Source organism: Uloborus diversus, chromosome 6, assembly GCF_026930045.1.
Source record: "Uloborus diversus isolate 005 chromosome 6, Udiv.v.3.1, whole genome shotgun sequence".
NCBI classification, from domain to species: Eukaryota; Metazoa; Arthropoda; class Arachnida; order Araneae; family Uloboridae; genus Uloborus; species Uloborus diversus.
The window spans coordinates 54,611,957-54,638,829 of record NC_072736.1 but is presented as its reverse complement, the minus strand read 5'-3'; the positions used below and the strand labels follow the sequence as shown (position 1 = coordinate 54,638,829).

The following is a 26,873-nucleotide window of genomic DNA, read 5'->3' as shown; positions in this document are numbered from 1 at the left end:
ATAGTTTTGTTAGAAAGCATTGTTTTTTGGTGCAATAAAAGATAAGTCTGCATATTTAAAAATATTATTGATTATTATCAGGATTTTTGTTTTTTAGAATTGCTTTTGGTCCCATCTAGTCTGGATAAATGAGGTTGTATTGCACATACATGTAAGGATCGCTATGAACCCCACCTCCCAGAAGGAAATTTCTGGTTGCGCAAGAAAACCTCAGTATTTATCCATTTTACTGCTTGTTTAGATTCCAACCTATTATCTGTTTACTGTGCAATACAAGTACTGAGAAAATTTCACAAATTCTTTTATGACATAGGTTTTCAGGTTTTAATATTCTAAGATAATACTTAGCAAACTAAAACAAACACAGTTACTATGCATCTACAGAACGGCAGCACTCATCGCGTTTTGTGAAACGCCCCAGATCAAAACCCCTTATGAGAAGCAATATTAAACGTGTATTGACAGCTTATTTAACCATTCCTCCATCTCTGTTTTTCCAAAATATGATTTTAGTTGATTGAGAGAAGACAGTCGCAAGTTGCCAGGCAACTTCAAAGAGAATGCTTTTTTTAAAAAAAGTTCTGTACACAAATTTCAACATTAAAGCTAATTGCTAAACATGCACAATTCTTCATTTATTTTCTTATTATTTTTTTCCCAATGGGAGGGGTTTAACCCCTTAAACCCTCCCCTTGGACATCGCTCTGTGTCAAGCAGTGTACATTTTTTCATTTATAGCTCTTTTCATGCAGTCCCTTCAAAAACGTATAAACGGTGCTTCACTGTATAAATATTTTTTCTACCTCAAATTATGAAGAAAAATAAAATTTAAAATATTAGCATGTAAAAAATAACTTTCAGTGTATTAAGAGAGGCACATACATTTATCATGTATTAAGAGACATATAGGTATCTTAATACATTAACAGACATTCAAGTTAACTTTTAGCCATACCGCATAATTTTGCACCATATCAAATTTTTAGTAATTTTTGAATTTTATAATGCTTTTTAAAAAATCTATAAAGCCCTGTGCCCAGGGTTCATACTCTATTTGGATGATAAAATTCCATGACTTTTTCATGATTTCATAAAAATTTTCATGACCTTGTTACATGGAGAGAATAGAAGAGTATTTAATATCAAACTTGCCAATTTTTGGCAATGAGCATTAGCAAAACTTCTATGTGAACGCCACTACCTCATTGACGCACTTACTCATGATTGAAAAAATATCAGTGTACACCTAAAAAACAAAACTATTATTGTATCTTTATCATATAAATTTAAGTAAAGTAAAATACAGTGAAAGCAATACAATGATAATTAAATGTCTAAAAATGTCTTTGTAAAAGGGCAGAATGATAATGAATGGGAGAAATATTAAATGAGTCATTACTAAGTTTCAATAAATTTGCTTCAAAAGTTGCATTTTAGTGTCGACAGTGCATTTAATCATCCACATAATTTGACAGTATTTTGGTTCTTTAAAGCAAACGCACATATTTCAGTAAACTTATGTTTCTGAACCAGATATTTATTTAAAAAAAAAATCAGTGGCGAATTAATCTTCTGATTCAGATGTACTTGTTAACTTATTTGCACATTTTCAAATGCATATAAATTAATAGTATTGGATTCCTGACATTGAACGTAGCAGTGGGTTGCATGGATTTGTTTATCAGGCCGTATGTTGGGCACTACTGTTTTAGAATTCCCCTATTTTTGTATTATATCTCCTGACTAAAGATCTTCATTTTCTAAAACTTTCAACAAATTGTGATAAACTGATAAATTTAGTAATTAAGTTTTTACGAGTGATGGAAACGAACTCGGATACAATTGAATTGCGTTTTTTGTGTGGGCGTGGCAAAATCAAGAACGTGCAAGTTTTTTACTCTAGAACAAAAAAAATAAAAAGTGTTTAAAATAATGGTAAATACGAAATGAGTGATATCCAAGCAATAAGATCACATTGGAAAAAGGACGAGCTTCTGCTACAGTTTTTGGGATTGTTCAATTTTCCAGTTTTAATAGCTTTTATATGTGCAATACTGTTAAATCCAGGGGTCTGTCCAGGATTTTTCACAGGGTCCGTTTTTTGTGAAAAATCAAATAATTTTGTAAAAAATGAATTAATTTTGTAAAAAATCAAAAAATTTCGCAATTTTTTATTTTTTTTTTTTTTGTTAAAACGAAATTTTAGAATTTAGAGATGGCACAAACTGCATCAATTAAACTTAAAGTTGAGTGTTTTCCTCTTCTACGTCGAGAAAATCATTCTGGTTTTTTTTTCTGATATTTGGTGGGAGGGGGGGGGGGCATCGCTCTTTCAAGTATCAATATTTATCTACCATTCTACATTTCAATATTTATCTACCATTCTACATTATTTTAAATTATACTAGATATATTTCTGTACAGTACTTAAAATAATTGTAACAAAAATATAACTAAATAAAATAAAATTCAGAATAGGGTTCAGCATTCAACTCTTAAAAAGCACAGAATTTCGTTTAAAACTTATAAATTCCGTGATTTTAACAAAAATAAAAAGATATTTCAATTGTTTACCTCTTAACAAAGCGTAATAGTCATTAAAAATTCGAAAAATCGGATTCCCATAGCGGATGCAAAGAGATCGCAATTCTCAAAGTGAAGGCATCAAAAGTATAAAAACGGCTTGTAAAAGAAATATTTTTGATAAAATTATTTTAAAATTGCATTTTAGAGTCCTGTGATAAATATATCATTAATATCTGTGGACACAGTTGACCCAAAAAATAAAATAAAATAAACCATCTACTTAGCATTTTAATTTTCGACTCATCAACAGAAAATGGAATTTTGCTTTAAAAACTTGAAATGAGAGTTCTAACAGAAATAAAGAGACTTTTCATTTATTTGAATCCTAATAAAGCGAAGGTAGCTTGAAAAAAGAACAAAATATGATTCTCATATCGGATGTTAAAAGATTGCATTTTTCAAAATGTAGACATCTAAAGAAAAAAAAAAAAAAACGGTAATTAAAAGAGTTTATTCAAAGTCATCCTTGTTAGCATCGAAAAATCAAAACCCATATAATTTTCTCCCAAAATAACAATTAAACATCGCACCGCACCGTAAAAACGCAAATATTGACAAGCTGGCAAAATGATGAGAATATTTTCTAATCGAGTCATTATAAAGGTTCAACGCCAGACGCTAAGTGGTGATAATTTTGAAGTTGGTAACACTATCTGAAGCGATTATATTTTTTCCTTACCCTTACTATCCCTTTGCAGTTCTAAGTTCATTTCGCAGATATTATTATTGTTTATTAAATCATGAGCGGAGAAAAGTGCTTACCAATGACTTTTCCGAAAAGTTTACAAAAACACCGCTGCTAATTAGCTGTGATAAAACAAACAACCATTATATTTATTTGGCAGTAGCAATTATTTATCGCTTGCAGGAGCATCCCAAGAGTGCCGATTTCTTTCTTTTTTTTTTTTTCAAAATAAGCCGATTTTGTATAAGCTGATCCCTCTAATTTGACTTCAAAAAAGGCTCTAAAAATTATCGGCTTATACACAGGGCTTATACACAGAAATATGCGTTATTTTGCTTTCAGATTTGTTCTTTCAATAAACAATTTGTGAAAGATCCGATCTTGTTTATCAGAATTTTGTGAAGGGTCCGTTTTGTTTGATCAGGATTTTGTGAAAGGTCCGTTTTGTTTAATCGGAATTTTGTGAAAGGTCCGTTTTGGTTGATCGGATTTTTGTGAAGGGTCCGTTAACGGACCCAAATATCCTCTGGCCAGACCCCTGAAATCACTCTAGATTTCTCATGCTGTTTTAGCTACTGTTACTTTTTCTTAGTCCAGCACATTTTTCCATGACTTTTAATAAATTTCCATGACTTTGAATGAAAATTTCAATTTTCCATGACTTTCCAGGATTTTCATGACCCGTACGAACCCTGTTCCGCATTGACCTACTACATTAAGTTGTAAAATAAATTTTCTACTTTCATTTTCCAAAAGAATAAAAAAAAATAGGTTGCAGTATCGTACACAGCTATTTGCATCTTTCAGTAACTCTGATATTATTTAGAAGCTCTTCATATATTTAAATATTCTTTGTGATATTATATAAATGGTAGAAATCTTGTGACATTGTGAAAAGAAAAAGTTTTTAAATATTTAAATTTATTTTGCTGTATTTAAATTACACTACTTTTACATACTTACCAAGGGTAAAAAAAACAAGAGATCAGGAGATTCCTGTACTCTTGTTTTTTTTCACTCTTTATTTAATTATTAAATTAAATAAAGGGAAAAAATTAATTAACATTAAATTCAAAATAAAATAGAGATTTTTCAGATATAAGCTAAATTGAAGAAACTAGAAAAATACATAATACTGCAAATGAAAAATCCAATAATTAAGAGCACTTTGCTTAAAATTTAGAACATTCCCCACAAAAAATGTGGCCAGGCCTGCGCCAAGCTTGATTGGCACCGTCGTGCAAATGTCTTTAGAGTGCCCTTTTGCAGTAGCGTTCGGTGAAAATATAGTTAACACCTGGAATGAGGTTTTGTAGACAAAAATACGTTTCGCATTTATTTTAAAAACAATGTGTAAAAATGTATATTTAATTTTGGATTACAATGTACATTTTGAGCTCATATTTCAAAGTTATTTCCAATTCAGTAGCTCCTCTGATATGATAAAATGCATTTCGGAAAAAGAAAAAGTATCAAAGTAAACGCCGCTTAAAAGATCTCTCTAGTATCTAATTGATGAATAATAAAGAAAACTTTTATATGCCTGTTAAAACAATATCCCACGTTTATATCAGAAACTAAAATCCGTTTTTTAGTAAAACCAACAATTCTAAAATACAAAAGGCATTGAATGTGATATCTAAAATACATTGTCACAGCTCTTTTTTTGAACACACAAATAGTTAAAGAAAGAAAAGGAGGGGGGGGGGATAGAGTAATTATGGTCAAGTCGCTACTTTTTGGAAGTAAAATGTTAACTAAAATTGTTGTCTACATCTACAATATACAAATATTACTAACAAGTAAAATATATGCAAATGGGTTTACAGTGTTTTTTATGTAAAATAACATGAAATAGTTGAATTACCACGAGCCATAATTAAAAATCACAAAAAGACACATTGCACAAATTATAATACAACATAACCACCTCACGATCCAAAATGGGGAATGAAAATTTCTTGCGCCTCATATGCTCAGTCTTGTGTACATAGTCTTGTGTGTGACATACCAAACCAGCATTCACACAGAGGATTCACAGCATTCACGTAAAGAAGAAAAATGCTAATGTATCAATTAATTAGAGTCATGTGTTTTCAGTGTAAAAGATAATGCTTTTGAATAGCATGTTTAGACACAACAAGGGAATTATTTTTCCTTAGATAGGCAGCGAGAGGGTTGCCTGTTTCAAAATGAGCAGTGTAATTTTACCACCACCATTAAATATAATCATCCATTAACCTGGACAATGGGCAAAGATCCATGGACCTGGGCGCCACAATTTTAGGGGCATCAGAATGGGATAAATTTCCTTATTTCTTCCTTTCTTTGAAAACTTTCTCTTGAAAAACGTGCAGATTTTCTTACGAGAGGGGCATCAAATTTTTTCAGAGCCTGGGCATCACTTATGCTTGATCAGGACTTGGATGATGAAAAGTTCAATTTTATTTTTTTGGTTCGAAATATCCCCTCCCCCCCCCCCCCCCCCCCCAATGGAGCAATTTTGATTTTTAGAGCTTGGTGCGTTTTTGACTCTGGTGCCGTCGGATGCCGCACGACCTTGCACATAGGGACGACGTAGCCCTGAACGTGACTACAATAATTTAATAACAAAATTCAAGTATTAAATAAGTATGTTTTTTAAATAAAAAATAGAATAAGCAGAAATAAGGTCCCAAAGTTTAAAAAAATTTCTAACTTTCAAAATTATTGAAATCTTAAACAATGCATACAGTTTTCGGTGAAGCACATGTTTTTTAGAGTGCCATGAGTAGAAAGTTTCGAATAACACATTTTTACAAAATGAGTCATTAATAGTGAAAACTAATTTAAGTAAAAGCCTTAAATGAGTCAATCTTTTTAACACAGTCGTCCTCCGTATAATACGGTTAATTCATTCTGTGTAGTATCGAAACACTGTTATACGAGACTTTTTTAAAAATAACTTTTTTACTTATTTTTTACACTAATTAATCATGTACATAATAAACATCATGTCAATATGTATCGTGTTGTATCGAAAACGTGTTTCTTGTTATATCGAAACCGTGTTATTCGAGACATAGAAATAATGTGAATCAAGGGATATGTACGGTGTCATATCGAAACCAAGTTTCATAAAAACTAAGTAAAAACTTATTAGAGTTATTATCTCAAACATTAACAGAATGTATTAAACAAAAATGAAAAATTCCATCTTTTTTAATCATAACTTTCGTGTGACATCAAAATCTTGTAGTATTAAAATCAAGTTTCGTACAGTGTAATATTGAAACTGTGTTATAATAATCGCAAATTCGGTATTATGTAATATCAAAACCGTATTGTACAAGTACCGTGTTATACGAGGGACGCCTGTTTACTGCATTTGACATCGATTTTCCAAAAAAAAAAAAAAAAAAGATTTCAAACCGAAAAAGAAAAGAAAGATAGAAAAAAATAATTATTTCAGAATTAAACACATTTTTGCAGCACACAAATGCAATCAGAATGATCAGAATGAAAAAATCCAAGTAGAATGAAGTACTTAGCAGCTAATTGCATGTGCCTTTTTGGCATATATTGTGCTCACGGAAAGAATGGCACAAAATCGTACATAGTGTTTTAGCAAGTACTCTAGTACAGAATGTCCATCGCTAGAGAGAAGAAACAGTTCTTCATACTGCAAGCACTATTTGGAATTCTAACCCCCTCTGGCATTGAGAAGAAAGTGAAACTTTTAGATGATTGAATGAAAAAAATTCTTAAGTTATTGCTTCTTATTTTTCAAGAGTTTAAAAACTTCAAAAAATGGGAAATCAGGCGATGAACATAAAAAACAGGAGTCTCTCCTCAAAAACAATAGAGTTGGCAAGCATGCATAACTAATAGAGTAAAACAAAAATTTAAATTAAATAAAAGGCAAAAGAAAATTTTGTACCTTGGAATCAGAAGAATACTAGTACAAAATTTTCATATTCTTAGACATAGATCATAAAAGATTTAATACAATTTGGTAATGAGCCAAGACTGAAATCTGCTGTTCATTGAAGCCAGTTTTACCTCACTTTACCTCCACAAATAATTCATTATTGTTTTAAATTCCAATTTTCGAGATAATGTGTGTCAATCCTTTTCGTGTCTTGTTAACCACTCATTAAAATATTTTTTAAACTTCATTTACCATTATCAAGGAGTGGTTCAAAAGTTTCAGTGCCCTCAGTTTCAGTTCGATACCCTCCTTCGTTTCATTCTCCTCTGTCACTTCTAAAAGCTCTCTTTCCAGTGAGCTCTGAATTAGGCAAGTTGAATAACTGAAAAAATCTCTGGAACCAATCTTAAAAATACCTCCAGTGGCCCAAACTCGCCTATTAGCAATCCAAAATGCAGTTCATTGCATGCTATCTGCAATCTCAGTAGTTCGGATTTTGAAAAGAGGGTTTGCGATGCCTCATCCGTGTAAAATCAAAACTCATCTGCATAAAATAAAATAAAAGTGTCAAATCTTAAACTGCGTATAATCCAACCCGTGTAAAAGGAGGGTTTAATGTATTTGCACAATACTTAAAACAGTGGTGGTGTCCAACCTAAGTCCCACAAAACTGATCACATTGCTCATTGTTATCTTCAATGCTACAAACACTACACCCTGGAAACTTTTAAAATAACTGATTATCTTCATTCAGTATTCAGAATGATTGTTGCCAATTCGGAACCAAAAAGTCAAAAATTGGTTTTATAAAACACAGATGGAAACTTTGAATTAATAAATAAGCATGAAATAATGATAACAATTCTTGGTTTGTAATTCTTGCTCATTTTAGAGTTTTTTCAGGTTATCTAGGGGAAAAAAAAAACAAGTGCTTAGGCCTGCAAGATTCACCTATATCTAAGGTGCAGTAAAAAAAGGTTGAACACCACTGACTTAAACATAAATTATAGATTAAAAAATGGCACCATAATTTTACACATCAAATTGCATATTTCAGAACATGCATTACTTACTTGCATAAACCACTGTATTAAATTAAAAGTTCTTGGATTTTTTACGGGACCAAGGCGATAGCATATCACAAAACTTATAAATGCCATAACAACACAGTAGGTCAGAAAGTAGTCCATATAATTGAAGAGTATCTGACTGAAATCATGCCAAAAAGCTTTCAGAGCATATAAGACAAAGGAGTATCCAAAAAATAGCACAGCATATGATGCAGATTTCTATTGAAAGAAAAAGTTACAGTTAAAGTATAAATGAAATTACTAATATAGAGCTGCAAAAATTAACTATAATTTAAAGCAATTAAATTATTATTAAAATGAACTTTTTATGAGTAAAAAAAAAAATTAAAATAATTTCTGAAAACTAAATAGCAAGACATGATGTAGGAGAAGGGGGGACATGGATATTATATTTTTCTTGAAATACTAATTATCATTTATTTTTTTAAATATATATCATAATCAAGTGTATAGCACTTTTCAAGTTTGTACTACTTCCACCACAGTAAGGGAAAATTTGTCAGCATAAAACGATTCTTTGTTTCCATTCATCAAATTTGTTTTTAAATAAACAATTTGAAAACTTCCAACCAACATAAATTATATATACAGGGTAGGAATGAAATCTTGCACTGATAAAGAACATTTATTTAAAAAATATATATATATTTCAGATTTATACATAATTTGTTTTTTATTTTGATCGTTACTTCATACATTTTTTTACTCTGCATTAATATACTTTATAATGACATCTTTCATAGTTTTGTTGTTTGGCACTCTTGGCATCCTTAAGAGGTTTTCCATCTCCAGCTCAGTCACTTTCCTATGCCGGGCTGACAAACGCGGTAGATACGGGGGGGCTTCCGGGTGCAATGCAATGAGTGCTAATAAGCACGAAACTGCAGTCCTCGGCTGGAAATGACTGAGCTGGCGGTGTATTTCAAATACGTATACCGTTTATGTTTCTCTTCTATAAGTTTTTATTAATTATAAGTTTTTTAATTTGGTCCCCGCTGAGTTAAATAAATATTAACGTATACCTATTACAAGTTTTTTTCTTTCATTTATACGCTTTTTTCTTACAGTCCTTTCAAAACCGCATTTACTTTCATTCCAGCACTAGGACAGCCAGAATTAATACTTTGGAGGGTGGAGGTTAGGTCAAAAGTCAATCAGGTCCTTACATTGACATAAACTGTTTCATCAGGATGGGCAATACATGTTAAAACCATGATTTTTGGCGGCATGGGTGCAAGCTTGGTGATGTGTTCAAGACGGTAAATATTTTCAGCCCCCTCTTCCACCCCTTACAGCTTCTATTACAATTTCAACAATTACTATCTACTACAAATTCGAAAATGTTTCGAGAAAGACCCCTGAATTCCCTAACTCTTAACTCACTCAAAAATAGCCAAAATAGCATTTCAATACTTCAGCATGGAGAAATTTTCGGGGGAGAGAGTAGTCACCCCCTCCCCTAGATTGTTCAAGATATAAAAGTTTTAAGACCTCAGTATCATGGGTTAATTTGAAGACTTATTATCTTTTCAAGAGCAGCGTTTTTTTGCAAACTCTGCTGCCGTTATTTTTCTCATTCCTTTTTTTTTCCTCTCTCTCCCCCCCCCCCCATATTTCCATTCTAGCGAGTGTTAGACGAATGAAATTGGAATTTAGGTATTTTCTAAGTCTTGCCGAAAATGCAAGAACAATTGCTCAACGGTGGTTCAAACCAGCTTGAGTTTTCCCTTTTCTAAAATTTCCATTTTCATTGAAATCTTCAAAATCCCTGATAGTTTCCGTTTTACCTGGTATGTGGACGCCTTTTGCTGTGGCGTAAACATTTCATCTCGTCAGCAATCACTCTCAATCAATGATTCAGATTCAACTCTAAGAAATAAGAAATTTTAAGAGCGCACATAATTTTCATTTATGCATGTAAAGTTTGCAAAAAAAACCCGCAAATGAAAAAAAAATGAAAGGATGATCGAAAATAACAAAAGAAAAGGTTAAATTTTCAATTAGAGACGATTATTTCATAAATTCAGGAAGAATAGCGAGCAACTCCACAATCTACAATGCGTTAGAAATAACAGAGCTGTACCTAAAAAAAGTCAAACGGCGCAAGTCGAAAAGCCACTTCTCCAAAAGCACATTGCAAACAAAACAAGCCCATGGCGGAAAATCGAGAGTATGTCGATGTAAATTTGTGGTCATGGAACGGTCCAGTAATATTAAAGCATATTTTTCAAACACTCAATTTTTCTTTTTTAAGTAAAAACTGAAAGAAAGTCATCGAATTTCTTTCCGTCCCAACCTCCGTCTTGGAAATTTTGTCCAAGACGGAAATCCGTCCTGAGACGGAAGATCTTGCACCCATGTTTGGCGGTTTGACATAAAAAACTTCCTTGTGAAGGGTGTTTTTAAGTAAATAGGGAGTAGGTTTATAGGTAATTAGAAAGGATTTATCAGTAATTAGGGTGGGTGTTTATAAGTAAAGGGTGTTTATAAGCATATTGTACTGAATTTACAGCTCACTTATACAATGAGTATATAAATAATAATAATTATAAAAACCATGCAGTACTTAAAAACTTAAAAATAAACTTGATATAAAACATTAAAAAATAATAAAAAATTAAAGAAACATTTCACTTCAGCCAATTTTCAAAACCACACACACTTCTCTATAAATATTACTGCCGAATAGTTCTGACTTGCAGTTGTGGATTTACAGGTTTAGGGGGGGTTTGCAAATTCAGCGCCAAATGTTCGGAAATTGGTTTCTAAAAAACATGCATTTAATAAAATTAGCATGAAGTAATAGAAAAACAATTATTATTGGCTTGTAATTTTTTTTTCCTTTTAAATATTTTCTCCTGTTATTTAGAAAAGAATGAAATATCTGAAAATTTTATAAGTGTTCTGGCCCGCGACAATGATTTTTTTTCTCCAGTGTACAAAAAAGCTAGCACCTACATTCAGCAGTAAGAAGAATATCTGTACAGCTGCTATTTCTGTCTGATATGTGCAGGTAAACATAAAGCTTCCTTCAGTTATATTACACAAAACCAATACAAGGGTAACTTTTGTACAGGATATATATATATATTTATACATACACACACACATACTTTCTGAACTTACTTATCACAATAAATATTTGTTACTGATCACAATAAAGAATAAACAATGTGGAATGTACCAACAGTCAATTTCACACCACCAAATATCCACACCTAAAACTATACTAAAACAGAAATGTGGTTTTCAACATGTGTACAGCTTAAATAGTTCAAAATATTCTTACTTTGGGGACAAATCGGCTCATTACGTATATAAGAACTAAAAGAGAGGCAAGCACTCCCATGGATACTCCTGAAGTATAGTGAAAAAATGAGTTTCTGAAAGAAATTTAAGAAATAATTTAATTTTCTAGCAAATGCACACACAAACATGTTAGCTGATTCAGAGCGAGTCACTGCCAGTCGCGAGAAATGTTGGTTGTGGAATGAAAAGTAAATGTCTTATGTATTGTTACTCCACCTAACCGGAACATATGCCTTATATTAGAAGTAGTCCTCGGTTAAGAAAATTGGGATGGGCAGAATAGGCCCTTGATTCCCATGCTCTATTACGCCACTACTGTTAATAAATGTATTTTTTACCTAAAGTGTATGATGCATACTCAATATATGTGTTTGCATTTTCTATTTTATTAAATTATACTTTGTTTTTAGATTGAAGATTTCTAAAAAAATTTCACAACTAATATTAATTAATGATTAGTCTTCTGCTCGATTTTTCGAAATTTCGATAAGACTTTTAAACTTTGTCTAATTTGCTCACTAACCATCTCGAATCAAAGGCATGGCTCCTGTTTATTTTACACTTTAATTATGCATACATTAATGGTGATAGAACAACAGCTTCTAATTAATTGACAGTAAATACAAAAAAATAATAATTTTATGTAGTTTGTTTAACATAAGGTACTTTTACTTTTTAAAAGGAATAAAGCATACTGAAATAGTTGATTACATTAAATACCATTTCTCCAAATAACCCTTGGCTAAAAAACTAATTAATTTTCTGCAACAACTTAGTTAAATTATAAAAATGTAGTTAATATAATTATTAAAAATGTGATCATTTTTTGATACTTAAATCTCTTTTAAAATAAACACCTAGTTGAACTAAAATGGTGCATTAGCATAACATAATGCAAAGGAGTAAGAGCCAGTCAGCATAATGACATAAATCTTAAAATGATTTTCCTGTCCAAACCCTTTTGCCCTTTAAAAAGGATTGAGACAACAGGTCTGACTAGCACAGTTGTTCCCAACCTGTTTGAGCCCATCGCTCCCCTACTAGAGCTTAACTGACACACATCACCCCTCAGGGTTCATACCCTTTACGCAGAAAAAAATTCAAGCACTTTTCAAGTACTTTTCAAGGTAAAAAATTTTGTTTTCAAGGCAATATCATAAATTTGTACTAAAAATATTGTATGCAGATTTCATTTACTACAAACACATAGAAATAAGGCAATAATACAAAAAAGTATAGGAAAGCAAAATTGCTTTTTCTACAACGAGAGACGCTTTGATGAAAGATCTACTGCGTTGAAAGTTTTTCTGAAAATGTTTGAAAAGTTTGGTCATAAAGAGAAGCAGATACCAAGAGGTTTAATTTTGAGGTTTTTCAAAGGTTGCAGCAGTCAGAGGTTTGTATATTTTCTAGAATCAGCAAATTAATACTTAAAAAAAAACCTTTCATAAGTGCTTTTAACTTTTATGGGAAGAAACTAAAATACCCAAGTTCAATGGCATTGCCAGAGAGGAGTTTTTGAAGTCACCCCCCCCCCCCCCCCCGGATTTCAACATTTATTTCCAATATCTATACAGTGGTTTATTACAATATAAGGGCGGTTAGGACAAAAACACTACCCAGAAAGTTATTTTAGTTTTCACTATTAAGTTCTAAAAATATTAGGTTTGCAAATCATTTATAAGTATGCAAATCAAATATTCGTATGTATTTATTAGCTGTTCAGACAATAAGGCATTTCAACTGTCCTCGAGTAAATTTAAAAATTAGGAAGTAAGAAAAGTTTATGAAAGTCCACAGTCCAGTCTCTACACCTCAAAATATACAAAAGCAGCTTAAGCAGTGATAAATACTCTGAATGCAAACTTGAGCCTATTCAGCTTTCATTGATTAACTTGCAATAGACAATAAATGTGCAAGTTCAGATTTATAGAGCCATATTTCGAAATTGAAAAGATTCACAAGAAGTTGACACATATTATGACAAAAGTAGTTTTATTTTGGGAAAAAATGGGTTATTGTTGAAATTAGAATTTAAATTTAGAAAGGCAATAATATTCAGGTGATTTGTGAGTTCATAAAAAATTACCTGAAAGTTTCAAAGACCAAAATGGGGCGAGGGGGGGGGGGAATAATTTTTAAAACTAAGACCCCTATTACTTGAATATACATATGTACAACAACAACTTTTGCTATGCATTCAATTCATAAAATAGTTTATTAAGTCAAAATATTTTGCATAGAAATACCATGCCCAGTGCCTGTTGATAACCAGCAACAGGCACTGGGCCCAGCTAGGCTTGTACTGGTCAATTTATTAGATCCAAATGAAGATGAATGACCCTCCTTAAATATCTACCCCTTTGCTGATTAAAGCCTCTTTCGGTAAGCTCCAAGTACCCACAACCTTAATAAAGTAGTAATTTTGAACATTTGAGGAAAAGGGGAAAATTGGAGATATAGGGAGGTAAAAGCATAAAAACGAACACTACTGGATTTCAAGTGAATAATCATAACACAACCACCCCTGTTATGCACCTTATTTATTTTAGCAGACATAAAAAAATGATGTACTTATAAATAAAATTATATAAATCAACTTTATATTTAAAATACAAACTTTAAGTTAATTTGTTAGGTGGTCAACTGCTGAAATTTAATTTTTTTTTTTTAAAAATCTGCTATGACCAAAAATTAGGTAAAGATAATCATTCAAAATTGCAAAAATAAATTAGCAAATAATTAAACAAGACCAAGGTAATAAATTCTTTACTCTTTAGTTATTAAAATAAAAAATTAAATAAGCTAATCTGATGCAGCAGTGTCAAAATAACTACTAATTGCCAAAAATATAAAAATATTTACAAAATGCAAAAGGATTGAAATCTCAAACAAGGGAAGCAAATTTTCGCGAATTAAGTTTAATGTTGTCATGTTTCCCATAAAATAAACTCATATTTTACTGAAATTAAACATAAAATATGTTAATCGACGGTAGCAAATATGAAAATAACATCCGATTAGTGAATATATTTAAATATTTGCAAGATGCAAAAAGATTGAAATTTCAAACACGAGAAGCAATTTTTCGCAAAGTCTGAGTTCGTTCGACGTGGCATGTTTCCCATGAAATAAATTTATTTGTTTTTTATTAAAATTAAACAAAAAAATATACTAATCTTAGGTAGCCTATGCGAAACTAACATTTCATTAGCCAAAATATTTAAATATTTGCAGGATGCAAAAAGATTGAAATTTCAAACACAAGAGCAATTTTCCGCGAAACCCGAGTAAGGTCAATGTTGTCATGGTTTCCAAATTAATTTCTTTGTTAATTAATGAAATTAAACAAAAAAATAAACTAATCTAAGGTACCATATGTCAAAATATCTTTCGGTTGTAAAAAACATCAAAATATTTACAAGATGCAAAAGGATTGAAATCCCAAACACGGAAGCAATTTTTCGCGATGTTGCATACTGAACACATGTTCAGAAAATTGCATTGGTGAAATACTTTTTTAAAACTTCTAAGCACAATTCGTTGATTTTTGGGAGAATTTAAGCACTAAGAAACTTTTTCAAGGTTTTAAAACTTTTTCAAGGTTTTCAAGCACTTGAAAATGAACTTTTTTTTCAAGCACTTTTCAAGGTTTTTCAAGAGCGTACGAACCCTGCCCCTTTTTTCCCTTAAAAAACCATAACTTGGAGTGAGTGAACATCAATATTATTGAAAACATGAAAGCCTAATTTAAATTTGAATAAAAAGTACATGATAATGCAATTTCATTCAATTATTCTTGAACTAAAAAGAAATAAATAAATAAAATATTTTTTTTTTACATTGTTTTTCTTTTTCTTTCTTTTCCAAAACAAACTGATAAGTATTTGAAGGAAAATATTGAACTAAGATGATAGATGAAGTTTTCAAAAACTGAAGTACATTTTTCATTAATTTTTTTTCTCACTTTTTGGAACTGAGGGAATTAAAAAAACTGACATTTCAAAGTTTTTAATAATTTGAAAATTAATAAATTTGATGATAGATGAGGAAATACAGTGAAGCATCGTTTATACGTTTTTGAAGGGACTGTAAGAAAAAAGCGTACAAATGAAAAAACGTATACTAGGTATAAGTTAATGTATATTATACTCTGCAAGGACCAATTCAAAAAATGTATAATTGATAAAAACGAATAAAGGAGAAACATATAAACCGTGCTTCATTATACTTCTTTACATCAAGGTATGAACTTTAATTTGTTCCTTTTTCAACTTGTTGTTCTTCATCTGAACTCTTGACAATCAGTTTCGTATATGTTTTCAATTTCGGAAGTCACTATTTTTTTTAATCATTATTTTTCTTTCAAATACTTCATCCCCTATCGTCCCTCACAAATTATCGCCCCTTTGAGGAGCCAAATAGCCTCTTTAAAGACAATTGCACCCAGTTTGGGAACCACTTGACTAGGATTCTAACTAAATCAATGAGAGATTCTAATTTTCATTTCAACGTTTTGGAAAAATTTAGGAGAAATATTTAAGTATTAATTCATCTTACTTAGGATAACAAAAAAAAAAGTTAGACAATTATGCATGGAATTATGAGCAATGATGAACATTGATACAAATCAAACAATCTGAAGATAACCTGAATATTAAAATAAAAAACATGAACTGAACACGAGAAAAGTTTTATGTGCAAGAATATCTTACCTACTAAGGGACGGAGCACTAAGAAACAATATGATCCCAATAATGAATTGCAGAAACTTCCAGTAGTTAACAACTGAAAAATATGGATTCTATTACAAGAGAAGCACAGATTTATAGTTTGAAAAAGAAAAAAAGAATTTGCTAACAATTCATTCCCAAAAGTTTAAGTTCACATTTTCCCAACAGTTTAACAGTTCACCAGAAATTCATAAGTGATTGCAACATTTACTATTACTTACGAATTTTGAGCTTTATTAGTAATGCTTTACAACTTTTTAATTAAAGTTAAAATTTCAAAAAAAAAAAAAAAAAACCCTTGTTTTTTAAAGAAAAAATCCTTGAAATATACAGTTGGAAGAGACTGTAAAAAGCAAAGATGGTAGATAGCTTTCAGAGGGCTATTGATCTTCATTAGGGACTATTAAATTGACTAGGACCAGCCTAGCAGGGCCCTGAGCCTGTTGCTGGTCGTCATACAAATCTTTCAGAAATAAAATGAAAAACACTTACCTCTAACCTGTAAATGAAATGCATATTTTTCTTTAGTTTTAATTCCAATACAATATGGTGAAAATGCAGGAAACTCTACTACACTACTCTGAACACTCCACCATGATGAAGGATTCCAAAAGAAATCTTTTTCATGCTTTTCTGCTACATCTGTTCCATTCTCTCCACAATATAGTTTGTAAGATAATGGTACATGTTCTAATACTAACTGAAACAGAAATAGTAACAAATAAATGAAGTGCTGAGCAATTAACAATAATAATAAAAATAGGATAAAAAGTTTTCTTTTGAGCAGGGATTTAAAAATAGAAAACCAATGTAACTAAGTGCAACATACATAGCAATGTTGTACAATGCGTCTACTGAGTTTCATAAGTTTATTTCGGGTTTTTTTTTTGTGAACTTCAAAGTATATTGGTCTTGAAACAGGTTTTATTTTTTACCAAGCAATGTATGGTTTCAAATGCTCAAAACCTGTTTTGGAGCAATTTCAGAAAAGAAAATTTTATTTTTTTGGAACAGTAAAATTATATTTCAAACCACTAAATACCTATTTTTTTTTTTTTAAATAGGATACAATATTTTAAAAGTGAGGAAAGGGTACAGCATACCAGGGTTGGCAAGTTTTTGACAGTGGTTTTATCCGGTTTTAACCACGTTTTTTTCATTGTCATGTCAAAAATGCCTTTTTGACATAATTGTCAAAATTCTACATTTTTTGTCCACAACCCAGCTAAAACTAATTTTTGACAACAAAATTACCTTGAGGAGTGGTTCTTAAATTTATATTTTATTCAGTACTTGGATTTCATACACTAAAAGAAACTTTAGGAGTGTTTTAGATTTTTTAAATTATGTGCAACAAAAAATCCAAAATATGATTCTGATTCAACAATTTACTTGTATGTAGAATTAAAAAAATAAATGAAATAGCCGCTACTGCTATTATAGAGTAAAAATACTGTCATAAAAAGCGTATATTTACTAAAAAAAACTTAAAGATGCATAGAATACCATATTTTGCCGAATACCAAATATTGGACTAATATTTTTTTAACTGTATATTTACTTTTTCATTTTATGCCAATTTAAAATAAAAGATATTTCTGTATTTTCTGAAAAGTAAATACATTTCTACTTAACATCCTGACTTATAATGTACATTAAATTATTAATTTAAAATTAAAAAAAAAAATCATTCCAAAAGAAAAACGAACTAACATAAAAAATGGCTAACTTGGTTCATGTTTGTTAGATTTATCTTTATAGTGAACATCTATTTTCAGAAGCAGGGAGTGTTTAAGAAGAAGCTGAGACTTGAAAATGCACAATGCTTAACGTGTTATTATTACACTTCGATTACAATGATTAATTTAATTTGTTTGTTTAAAAATAATATTTAGTATTTCATGAGTGTAAAAGTTCGGAGATTGAAATTCTGCCAAATTTATTATCCAATTGCTTCTTTTACAAAAATTATTAATCCCCTTTTAAAATATTTGTAAGATCATGATGATTGTTTGATTATTACAACTTAAAAAAGCTATTTAAAAAAAGAAAAAAGGACTTACTTGAACACTTCTCCATATCTGCAGTATAGATTTGGGAACATTTTGATAGCAATATACATTGAATATTTTACCATCTTCTTTCAAGAATTGTTTGTATGGCTCTAAGCTAATATTAAAAACTTGATCTAAAAAAAAAGGAAAAGAGTGTGAAATTGTACACAGATTAAAAATAATTTTGACATTTTAGGAGCTGCCATAGTGTACGTATATAGTGAAATTCATACTAAATGTCCCTACACTTATTCCTTTGAACAGATTTTTTTAAACAAATTTTCAGTTTACATCAAATAATTCCTGATGTAAATCTTTCATGTATAGGACTCTCTCTATCTGAACACTCCCTAATGTGAACACCCCGATACTCTGAGCACATTTTGATGGTCCCGGTGAAACTCCATAAGTATAACATAGGTACTCTGCCCTCTGAACACCCCAATATTATAAACACTATTTTAAATCCCCTTTGATTAATCTCTTTATATACTGAACATGAGATCACAATCGGTACTCTGTAACTCCAATGAATCAAACTGAAGAGTCTGAAATACATTCACAATTTTATCATAATGATTGAATGGCATTAAAAAAAAAATTGGAGGGAGGAAGAAGAAAAATTATTTTCCTGGATGTATTACTGCTTCACCTGAAATCATTCAGCTGATCAATATAAGCATGAAGTTTGTGACACTACATTTTCAGAATTCAACCATTGTATCAGGTTGTATTCAAAACCTTTAAAGTGTGATTATCTTCAAGCGAAATGCGGCTTAGAATCACTCGGAAACATTTTCACTTGGGAGAATAACACGTACCTTGCTTAAGAATACTCAATGCAAAAATAGATTTAAAATAACTTTTTTTTAAATATTGTACCATTAGCTATATTTTAATGTTGAATGTGGAGTTAATTTTTTTAATTAAAAAAGGAATAAATAAAAGAATGCAAGAGTTTTGGTCATGCTGAGCTGAATTAGACATTGCAATACCAATCCAAAATTCAACATCTCTACCTCAGTTACTGGTATAGCTCAGTGGGCAAAGAACTGCACATAGTCTACAAACGCGATAGAATACATATACATGATTTATCCAGTCTCCCTGTATAATGAACAACCCCATAATCTGAACACTTTTGTTCAGTCCCGTTAGTTTTCAGAATAGAGAGCGCCCACTGTTTAACACTCAATGCACAAAAATCGACATTTTGCATAAGTTTTCAGTCGAATAAGCAATTTTTAAGAATTTTAGACTTTAATTTGAAGAAATCCGTAAACCTTGTGCAGACTTCCTGCAAAATTACATCTTTAGTTAGAATATATTTGCAGAAAATCTGCAGAGATCTGTAGAATTTCTGCAGAAAGTTTGTGCAAATTTTGGAATTGCTCTGTAGTTCAGGTATCTATTCTGCACTGTACATCCAAATTTAGTAGTATTCTGCCTTTCGGACTCCCAATAAATTAATAATGTCCCAAATAACAGTCCTTTTCTATCTATTAATAAATTATGAAATTCTAAAACTTTCGATAAAATCAAAAGATTTCTACGATAAATGGAAATAAATTAAAAATGCAATCAAATGGAGATCTTATTTTACATTTAATGTTCACTGTCATCAAGGTCATCTACCTTTAATTGTAAAACATATAGTAGAATTTTACTGTTTTTGCTCTTTTGTAGTCGGAAGGTGTGGTTGGAAGGAACTATCTCCCTATTTCCTTATTTTTACACCAGCATTGTTTCATTTTTTGATAAAATTACAGTTTGACCACTAATGAGATGTAATGGCAAACATTCAGTTTGCAGGCGAAAATGGATGCATCTATTAGTTTTCAGGGATGCCAGCTTTTGGGGATGTGTGTTAGCATTTGAATTAAGCAGAGTCACATTACATTTTATGAGTGTGGGTGTGACGAACAATACACACCAAATTTTTACATTTCCCCCTCATCAATATAAACTCATCTTAACTAGACGCTCTTGCTAATTCCATATTATCTGTGGGCACACTATAATAGTGTTTCCCCCAGAGCAAAAAAGGGACAGGGCTTTTTCAGATAAAAGGGAACTTTTTGATTAAGTTTTGTAGTAGAAAAGGTGTTTTTTTTTTCTTTTTAGCATAGTTAGATACATACAAATACTAAGTATTTTTAGACAATATTTTTATTAAATAATAAAAATCTTTTTAATCTTTAGTTTTAAAAATGATGCTAAAAACATTCAGATTTGTATTTGAATATTCTAGTTGACACAAGATTGAAACAAGAAAGTGACGTTTCAGGTCAGGTTTGTGTGAATTTTTACCTTTCAAAAAAAAAAGAATTTGCTTTTGTGATGAAATTTTAATTTCTAAGGGGCAAGGAGGGCTTATCAAAGGTTAGTTTAGAAGGGGTCGGGCACAGAGATTAACCCTGTACCCCTAAAAAAACCTGGGGGGGGGGACAGCATTTGATTTGTGCTAATAGCTTTTTTTCTGCCTCAGGACGACACTAGTTTATCAGCACTAAGAAAGATTTTTGCGTTTTAGCATTAAAAACCACATGTTTGAGGCTTTACATATTTTTCATGAAAAATTTGTTGCTAGGTAAAGGAGTTTAAGACAGGATACAGATAGGTCAAATCCAAGCTAAAACATAACTTTGAAATGTCAAACTTTATCGGTTAAAACTCTCCACATTTTCAGCAAAAAATCCCCCTTCCCCTCCTACAAAAAAAAAAAAAAACTTCTTCAGTGAAATAATTAGAGTAAGAAACAGGTTAGATTTTTCAACTGCTACGTTTTTGAAAGAACTGTATAAGGTAGACTTGCCAGATTTCTGAAATGTTTAAGTGTCGTGGATATTCAAAAGGGTATACAGGCTAGTTTTTAGAGGGTAGTTCACTCTCAATGGGCTGAATAAATAGTTACTAATTATGAACCAAAACCAGGCAGATATATTTAAACATTTCATTTTTTACACATTAATGTTTATACCTAAGTTAAAAGAAACGCTTTGAATGAGGAATAAAAATTTGAGTAATATTTACATCTTGGCTACAATGTTTTAGATTTTAATCTTGTTGCATAGATCTTTACAAGCGAATCTAATACTAATTTTGTACATGTTAATGTTACAAAGGACAAAGTTATTATCCTAAATAATCCTTCACAGTTATTTTAAAACTCTTTTGATGATCTATAATCAAATTTATCTTTTTTTCAGGACGTAAAGTAAACTAGCCAGGACACCAGAATTTTGTCTGAAAACCGGGACTGTCTTGGTCAAAACGCGACATCTGGGAAGTCTAGTAGGAAGGTTGTTTTAGTACAGTAGATTCTCTCTATTCTAAACACTGATGGCACCAAACAAAAGTATTTAGATTGTGGGGGCGTTCACTATAGAACTTTGGTTCTCAACCGGCGGTTCGTGAACCTCTGGAAGTTCTTGAGAGGTATTAAGGAGGTTTACGAAAATAATATTGTAATGGCGGAATTTTAAGATGTTTGTTTGAGATGAAGCCTGAAGTTCAAGAGCTTTATGTTCATGAATTATTCATTGCAAATCAGTTTTTATTCAGGGTTCATACCCTTCAGGGAGAAAAAAATTCAAACACTTTTCAACGAAAAAAAAAAAAAAAAATTCAAGGCAATATCATACATTTGTACTAAAAATATTACAGACTTCATTAAATGCAAACATATAAATAATAGGCAATAATATAAAAAAGTAAAGGAAAACAAAATTGCCTTTTCGACAACAAGACACACTTTGATAAAATATCTGTGTTGAAAGTTTTTCTGAAAATGCCTGAAAAGCTTGGTCATAAAGAGGAGTATATCCCATGAGGTTTAGTTTTGTAATCTTCACATTTAAAGTAGCATATTTTCTAGAATCAGGAAGCTAATATTAAAAAAAAAAAAAACTTCTATTGGTACTTTTAACTCATATGGTAAGAAAAAAAATGCCTCAGTTGAGTGGCATAACCAAAGAGGTTTCAAAATCAAATGCCCCCCCCCCCCAGTTTCAACATTTATTTCCAGTGATTTTTTTGTATAGTACAGTGATTTTTATGTTTTTATGCATATAAGAGCGGTTATGACCAAACACAACACCCAGAAGGTAATTTTCTGGTTACACTATTAAGTTCTAAAATATTAGATTTGCAAAAAATTTATAAGAATGCAAAGTATGCAAATCAATTATTTGTATGTACGTTTTAGTTGTTCAGGCAATAAGGCATTTCAACTGTCCTCAAGTAAATTTAAAAATTAGTAAAAAAGAAAACATTTTATGAAAGTCCATAGTTCAGTCTTTACACCTCAAATTTCGCAAAAACTGCTTACGAAGTGATAAATACTCTGAATGCTAACTTGAGCCTGCTTTTGCTGAATAACTTGTAATAGTCAATAAATGTGCAAGTTCAGATTCATAGAGCCATAATTCCAAATTGAAAAGTTTCACAAGAAGTTGACATACATTATGACAAAAGTACTTTTATTTTGGGAACAAATGGGTTATTGTTAAAATTAGAATTTAAATTTAGAGAAGCGATAATATTCAGGTGTGATTGTGATTTCATAAAAAAACACCTGTAAATTTCAAAGAGCTAATTGGGGAGAGGGGAGGGGGAGAAATTTTAAAACTAAGACACCTATTACTTAAATATACATATGTACAATAATTACTTCTGTTACACATACAATTCATTTCTTATGTTAAAATAATTTATTAAGTCAAAATATTGTATAAATACCAGGCCCAGTCAGGGCTGCAAAAAAAACCGGCCTTTTCTAAAAAAGGCCAGGTTGGCTTTTATTAAAAAAGCCGGTCCTTTTTAGTTTTTATAAATCATGCACGATATTCTTCATAATAATGATCTCTATACATTTTAATAAGCTAATAAATGTCAAATTACGTAATAAGACAGTATGTTTTCTGAAAGTAAAATGATAAAAGAAATATATTCACAAAAACTGCAAATAATTTCTGACAAAACCCTTACACTTTTGTAGGATGATCAGAGTTTATACTCTATTCTGATAAAAAAATTCCATTCTTTTCCAATACTTTTTCATGACTTCATAAAAAATCAAACTTGCCAATTTTTGGAAATGTGAATAAGCAAAACTTCTACGTGAATGCAACTACCTCATCCCCTTCTTGAAAAAACATTAGTGCATACTGCAAAAACTTATTTCTTCTTTTTTGTCTTTTTTATGTAAATCTAAGTGAAGTAAAAATACAGTAAGTACAGAAACAAATTAAATGCTCAACCCAATGTTAGACTGAAACTGTAAGATAGGGTTCATACTTAACTTTAAAAATTAAAAGTAAGGAGTTTTTAAAGAGTTTTGCAGGAGTTCATTTTACTTTTTAAAGACTACATTCTTGTTTAAAGATGCATTTCTTAAAATGTATTTTAGAAAAAATATGTACAACTCTGGTATTATTTATTTTTGCTTTCATACAATACATTGAATGCTCAAAAATTCTAAATTTATAGTGAAATATTAATTTACTGCTTCTTAGACTTGAGCCGTCTCGGGATCAAATTCTAACAGGGAATGGGGGAGAGTTACCATTGAATTATGTGTTATTTTGAAAATGAATAAAAAAATAAGTGATATTGAAGTTGAAAATTAAGTCTTTTCTCAAAAAGAAAACATGTACTAATAATTTCCTAACCAAACAAAAACTTATTTTCGGTGAAGCTCGAGTTTGATTTTGGCAGAGAAAGATAAGGTTACTCATACGAGATTGAAATACAGAAAATTCAATTTAAATATCTGTGATCCTTTTGAAAAAATTGTACAAATTTTTTTAATCTTCAAAATAGATCAAAATTTTGTAGACCATTTCAAAACTTTTGTGTGATTCTATTCTGACAAACATAGAAAATTGACAAATTTTATAATTTTTCTTCTAAAAAGTATGAAAATTATAATTCTAGGAAATAGTGGCACCACTGTTTAGCTTTTAAGTTGCTCTTTCATCTATTGTATAAAATATGTTATTTTTATCAATGTTAAGTAATTAATATCTACTAATTTTTAAAATTAAAAGAAAAATAAACGATTTAAATTTAAAAAAGTCCGTTCTTTTTTTAATGGAAAAAAATCACAAACCCTACCAACTACAGATGTTACGTATGTATTAAAACATTTAAAGAAGTTGAAATAAAAATTAATTTCAGCCAGCGATTCCGTACTTAACTTTCTGACATTCAACACTCTTAAAGAGCGTGAATTTCGTTAAAAACTTCGCAATTTAATGATTTTAATAAAAATACAAATAAACCAAATTTCTTTGCCTCTTCACAAGGCATAGTAAGCATCATAAATGCAAAAAATCTTATACCCATGGGGGATGCAAAAGATTCAGATTTTCAAAGTTAAATCGTTAAAAGTATAAAGAACGACACATAAAAAAATTCTTTAAGTTAATTATTTTAGAATTGCGTTCCAGAGCTCTACAATATACTTATTATTAGTAACAATCCATGTAATTGAAGCAAAAATCATACTAAATAAACAATTTAGATTTTAACTTTTTGACTCTCATAAAGGACATAGAATTTGGCTTGAAAATTTTAACTTAGTGATTTTTACAAGAATAAAGAAAAATTTAATTTTTTTACCCTTCAGAAAAGCATAAGCATCAAAAAACAGAAAAAGGTCGATTCTCATATCGGATGCAAAGAGATTGCTTTAATCAAAATCAAAGCATCGAAAGTGTAATACGGCAAATAAAAGAATTTATTAAAGCAAAAAAAAGCTTTAAAATGGTATTTTAACAAGTCTAAAAGATGTTATATTATTAATGAATAATTATCGAAATAATCATCAGAAATTTGGAAAAAAAATCGGATGAGGGAAAGAAAATAGTCTAGCAAAAAAATTGGATTTCCAAAAAATATAGCGGAATTCCGGCGAAATTCGGTATAACGTAATCACTCATATCAGATTGGTGATAGAAAAACTTTAAGTTCATGTAGAAAAAGGAAATAAGGAGTTTGTAAGGACATAATAACAAAATTCAGGAGTTTTAAAGGCCCTTATTTTCTTTTTTTTAAAGCAGGAGTTTGTAAGGAGCGTACAATCCCTGTCAGACATTTGAGTCAAACTAAAAACTTATTAATTGACAACCATCCAATTAAGGGTTTGAAGCTCAACAAAAAATAATCACTAGGTTTATTTTTTGTTGATTTTGTTTTGCATTACTGTTTTAGCTATCAGTTTAGTTTACAGAAATCTTTATACTTCTATATTTTCCTACTGTGTTTTCGTTTTTGTTATTAACTATTGAGCAACATCAAACTAAAACCCTTCTTACAAATTTAATGGTAAGCGTGTTTTTTTGGCTTGTTACTTATTACTTAATACTATACTTTTCTCCGCACACACCCCACCTCTTAGCCGTAGGCCTTAGGTTCCACCGCCCGGGGGGTCCGCGTAGCGGCCCCCCGCACGGCTGGGTGCGGCGGTCGATAGTCGTATCATGCTACGGACGCGCTTGGTGCTTATTGCGCACTTAATACTGTACTAGGGATTCTCAGAGGGAAAAGGTTGGGAACCGCTGTTAAAGAGGGAAACTGGATAATGTATATGTATCAGCTGGGACCATCAAAATGTTTTCAGAATATCGTTGTGTTCAGATAGAAAGAGTTCACTTTATAACTGTTAAATAATTTGTACCATGCAGCTTTTTGCTGCTGTTTAAAAATTCTTACATTCCAACAAAAAAAATGTCTTCTTATATTCCCATAACCAACAAGGAAATTTCACTTAATGGAGAAATAAGCCTTTTTCATTTGCAACACTAAAAGTATCATAACTTACGATGCCCCTAAAAAGGCACGTGAATACTAAATAAATCTGCTCTAAACGGTTTTCTCAGCAAAAAAAAAAAAAAAAAAAAAAACAATAACGAAGGTAGTAAAATGCTTTTCTTATGATGAAAATGAAAAAGCTATGGTTTCACAAAAAATGATGCTCTAATAAAGCACTTCATGCTTAGAATGTGTCAACTTATAAAATATTTTATTAAGAATTAATAGCTGAAACAGAGTTATTCAAGCTCATTTTTACCCTCGCGAAAAGGATGTTCTTCCTTGTCTCCAGGAAAATCATTATTTTCTAACGCAGATGTTGACGACAAATAATGACAAACATAAAAGATAGTAAGAAATAAAACTGCACTCAAGCGAACCGCCATCGCTTCAAAACCGGCCCTAACCAATTTTGCGAAATGGAGAAAATAAATAAAGCTTTACTATTGCCATGTACATGCAAGGAAAGAAAAGTGAACTATTATTGGTTGATTTTTTAAACGTTTTAAAACACAATATTTTTTTCAAAAAACATATACAAACGGAAGGAAAAAAGATTTATCGAAAAAAGGCACTATGAGAAAGGGCAGGCTTTTAATTTTTTTTTTTTTTAATGACGTTTGTGAAAGCGCTACCTATCAGTATTTGGAAGAAATAAACTGATCTCCATATTTTTCTAAATTGTTGCGA

The 26,873-nt window shown here is 30.7% G+C and overlaps 2 protein-coding genes across 3 annotated transcripts in view; one reads left to right on the top strand and one right to left on the bottom strand.

Moving 5' to 3' along the window:
• LOC129224107 (nuclear envelope integral membrane protein-like) overlaps positions 1–26,577 on the bottom strand; it is a 36,155-nt gene extending 9,578 nt beyond the window's left edge. The window contains exons 1-6 of one of the 2 annotated variants that reach the window (XM_054858514.1): positions 26,443–26,577; positions 18,378–18,502; positions 16,807–17,014; positions 16,297–16,369; positions 11,562–11,655; positions 8,255–8,470 (exon numbers count right to left, since the gene is read on the bottom strand). In XM_054858514.1, coding sequence (XP_054714489.1) covers positions 8,255–8,470; positions 11,562–11,655; positions 16,297–16,369; positions 16,807–17,014; positions 18,378–18,502; positions 26,443–26,569 — 843 coding nt within the window. In that variant the 5' untranslated portion in view covers positions 26,570–26,577. The remainder of the gene's footprint in view (positions 1–8,254; positions 8,471–11,561; positions 11,656–16,296; positions 16,370–16,806; positions 17,015–18,377; positions 18,503–26,442) is intronic. The other variant, XM_054858515.1, reaches the window with a different exon arrangement.
• LOC129224105 (regulator of nonsense transcripts 1-like) overlaps positions 1–26,873 on the top strand; it is a 368,488-nt gene that overhangs the window by 224,002 nt on the left and 117,613 nt on the right. The gene's annotated exons all lie outside the window — the stretch shown is intronic.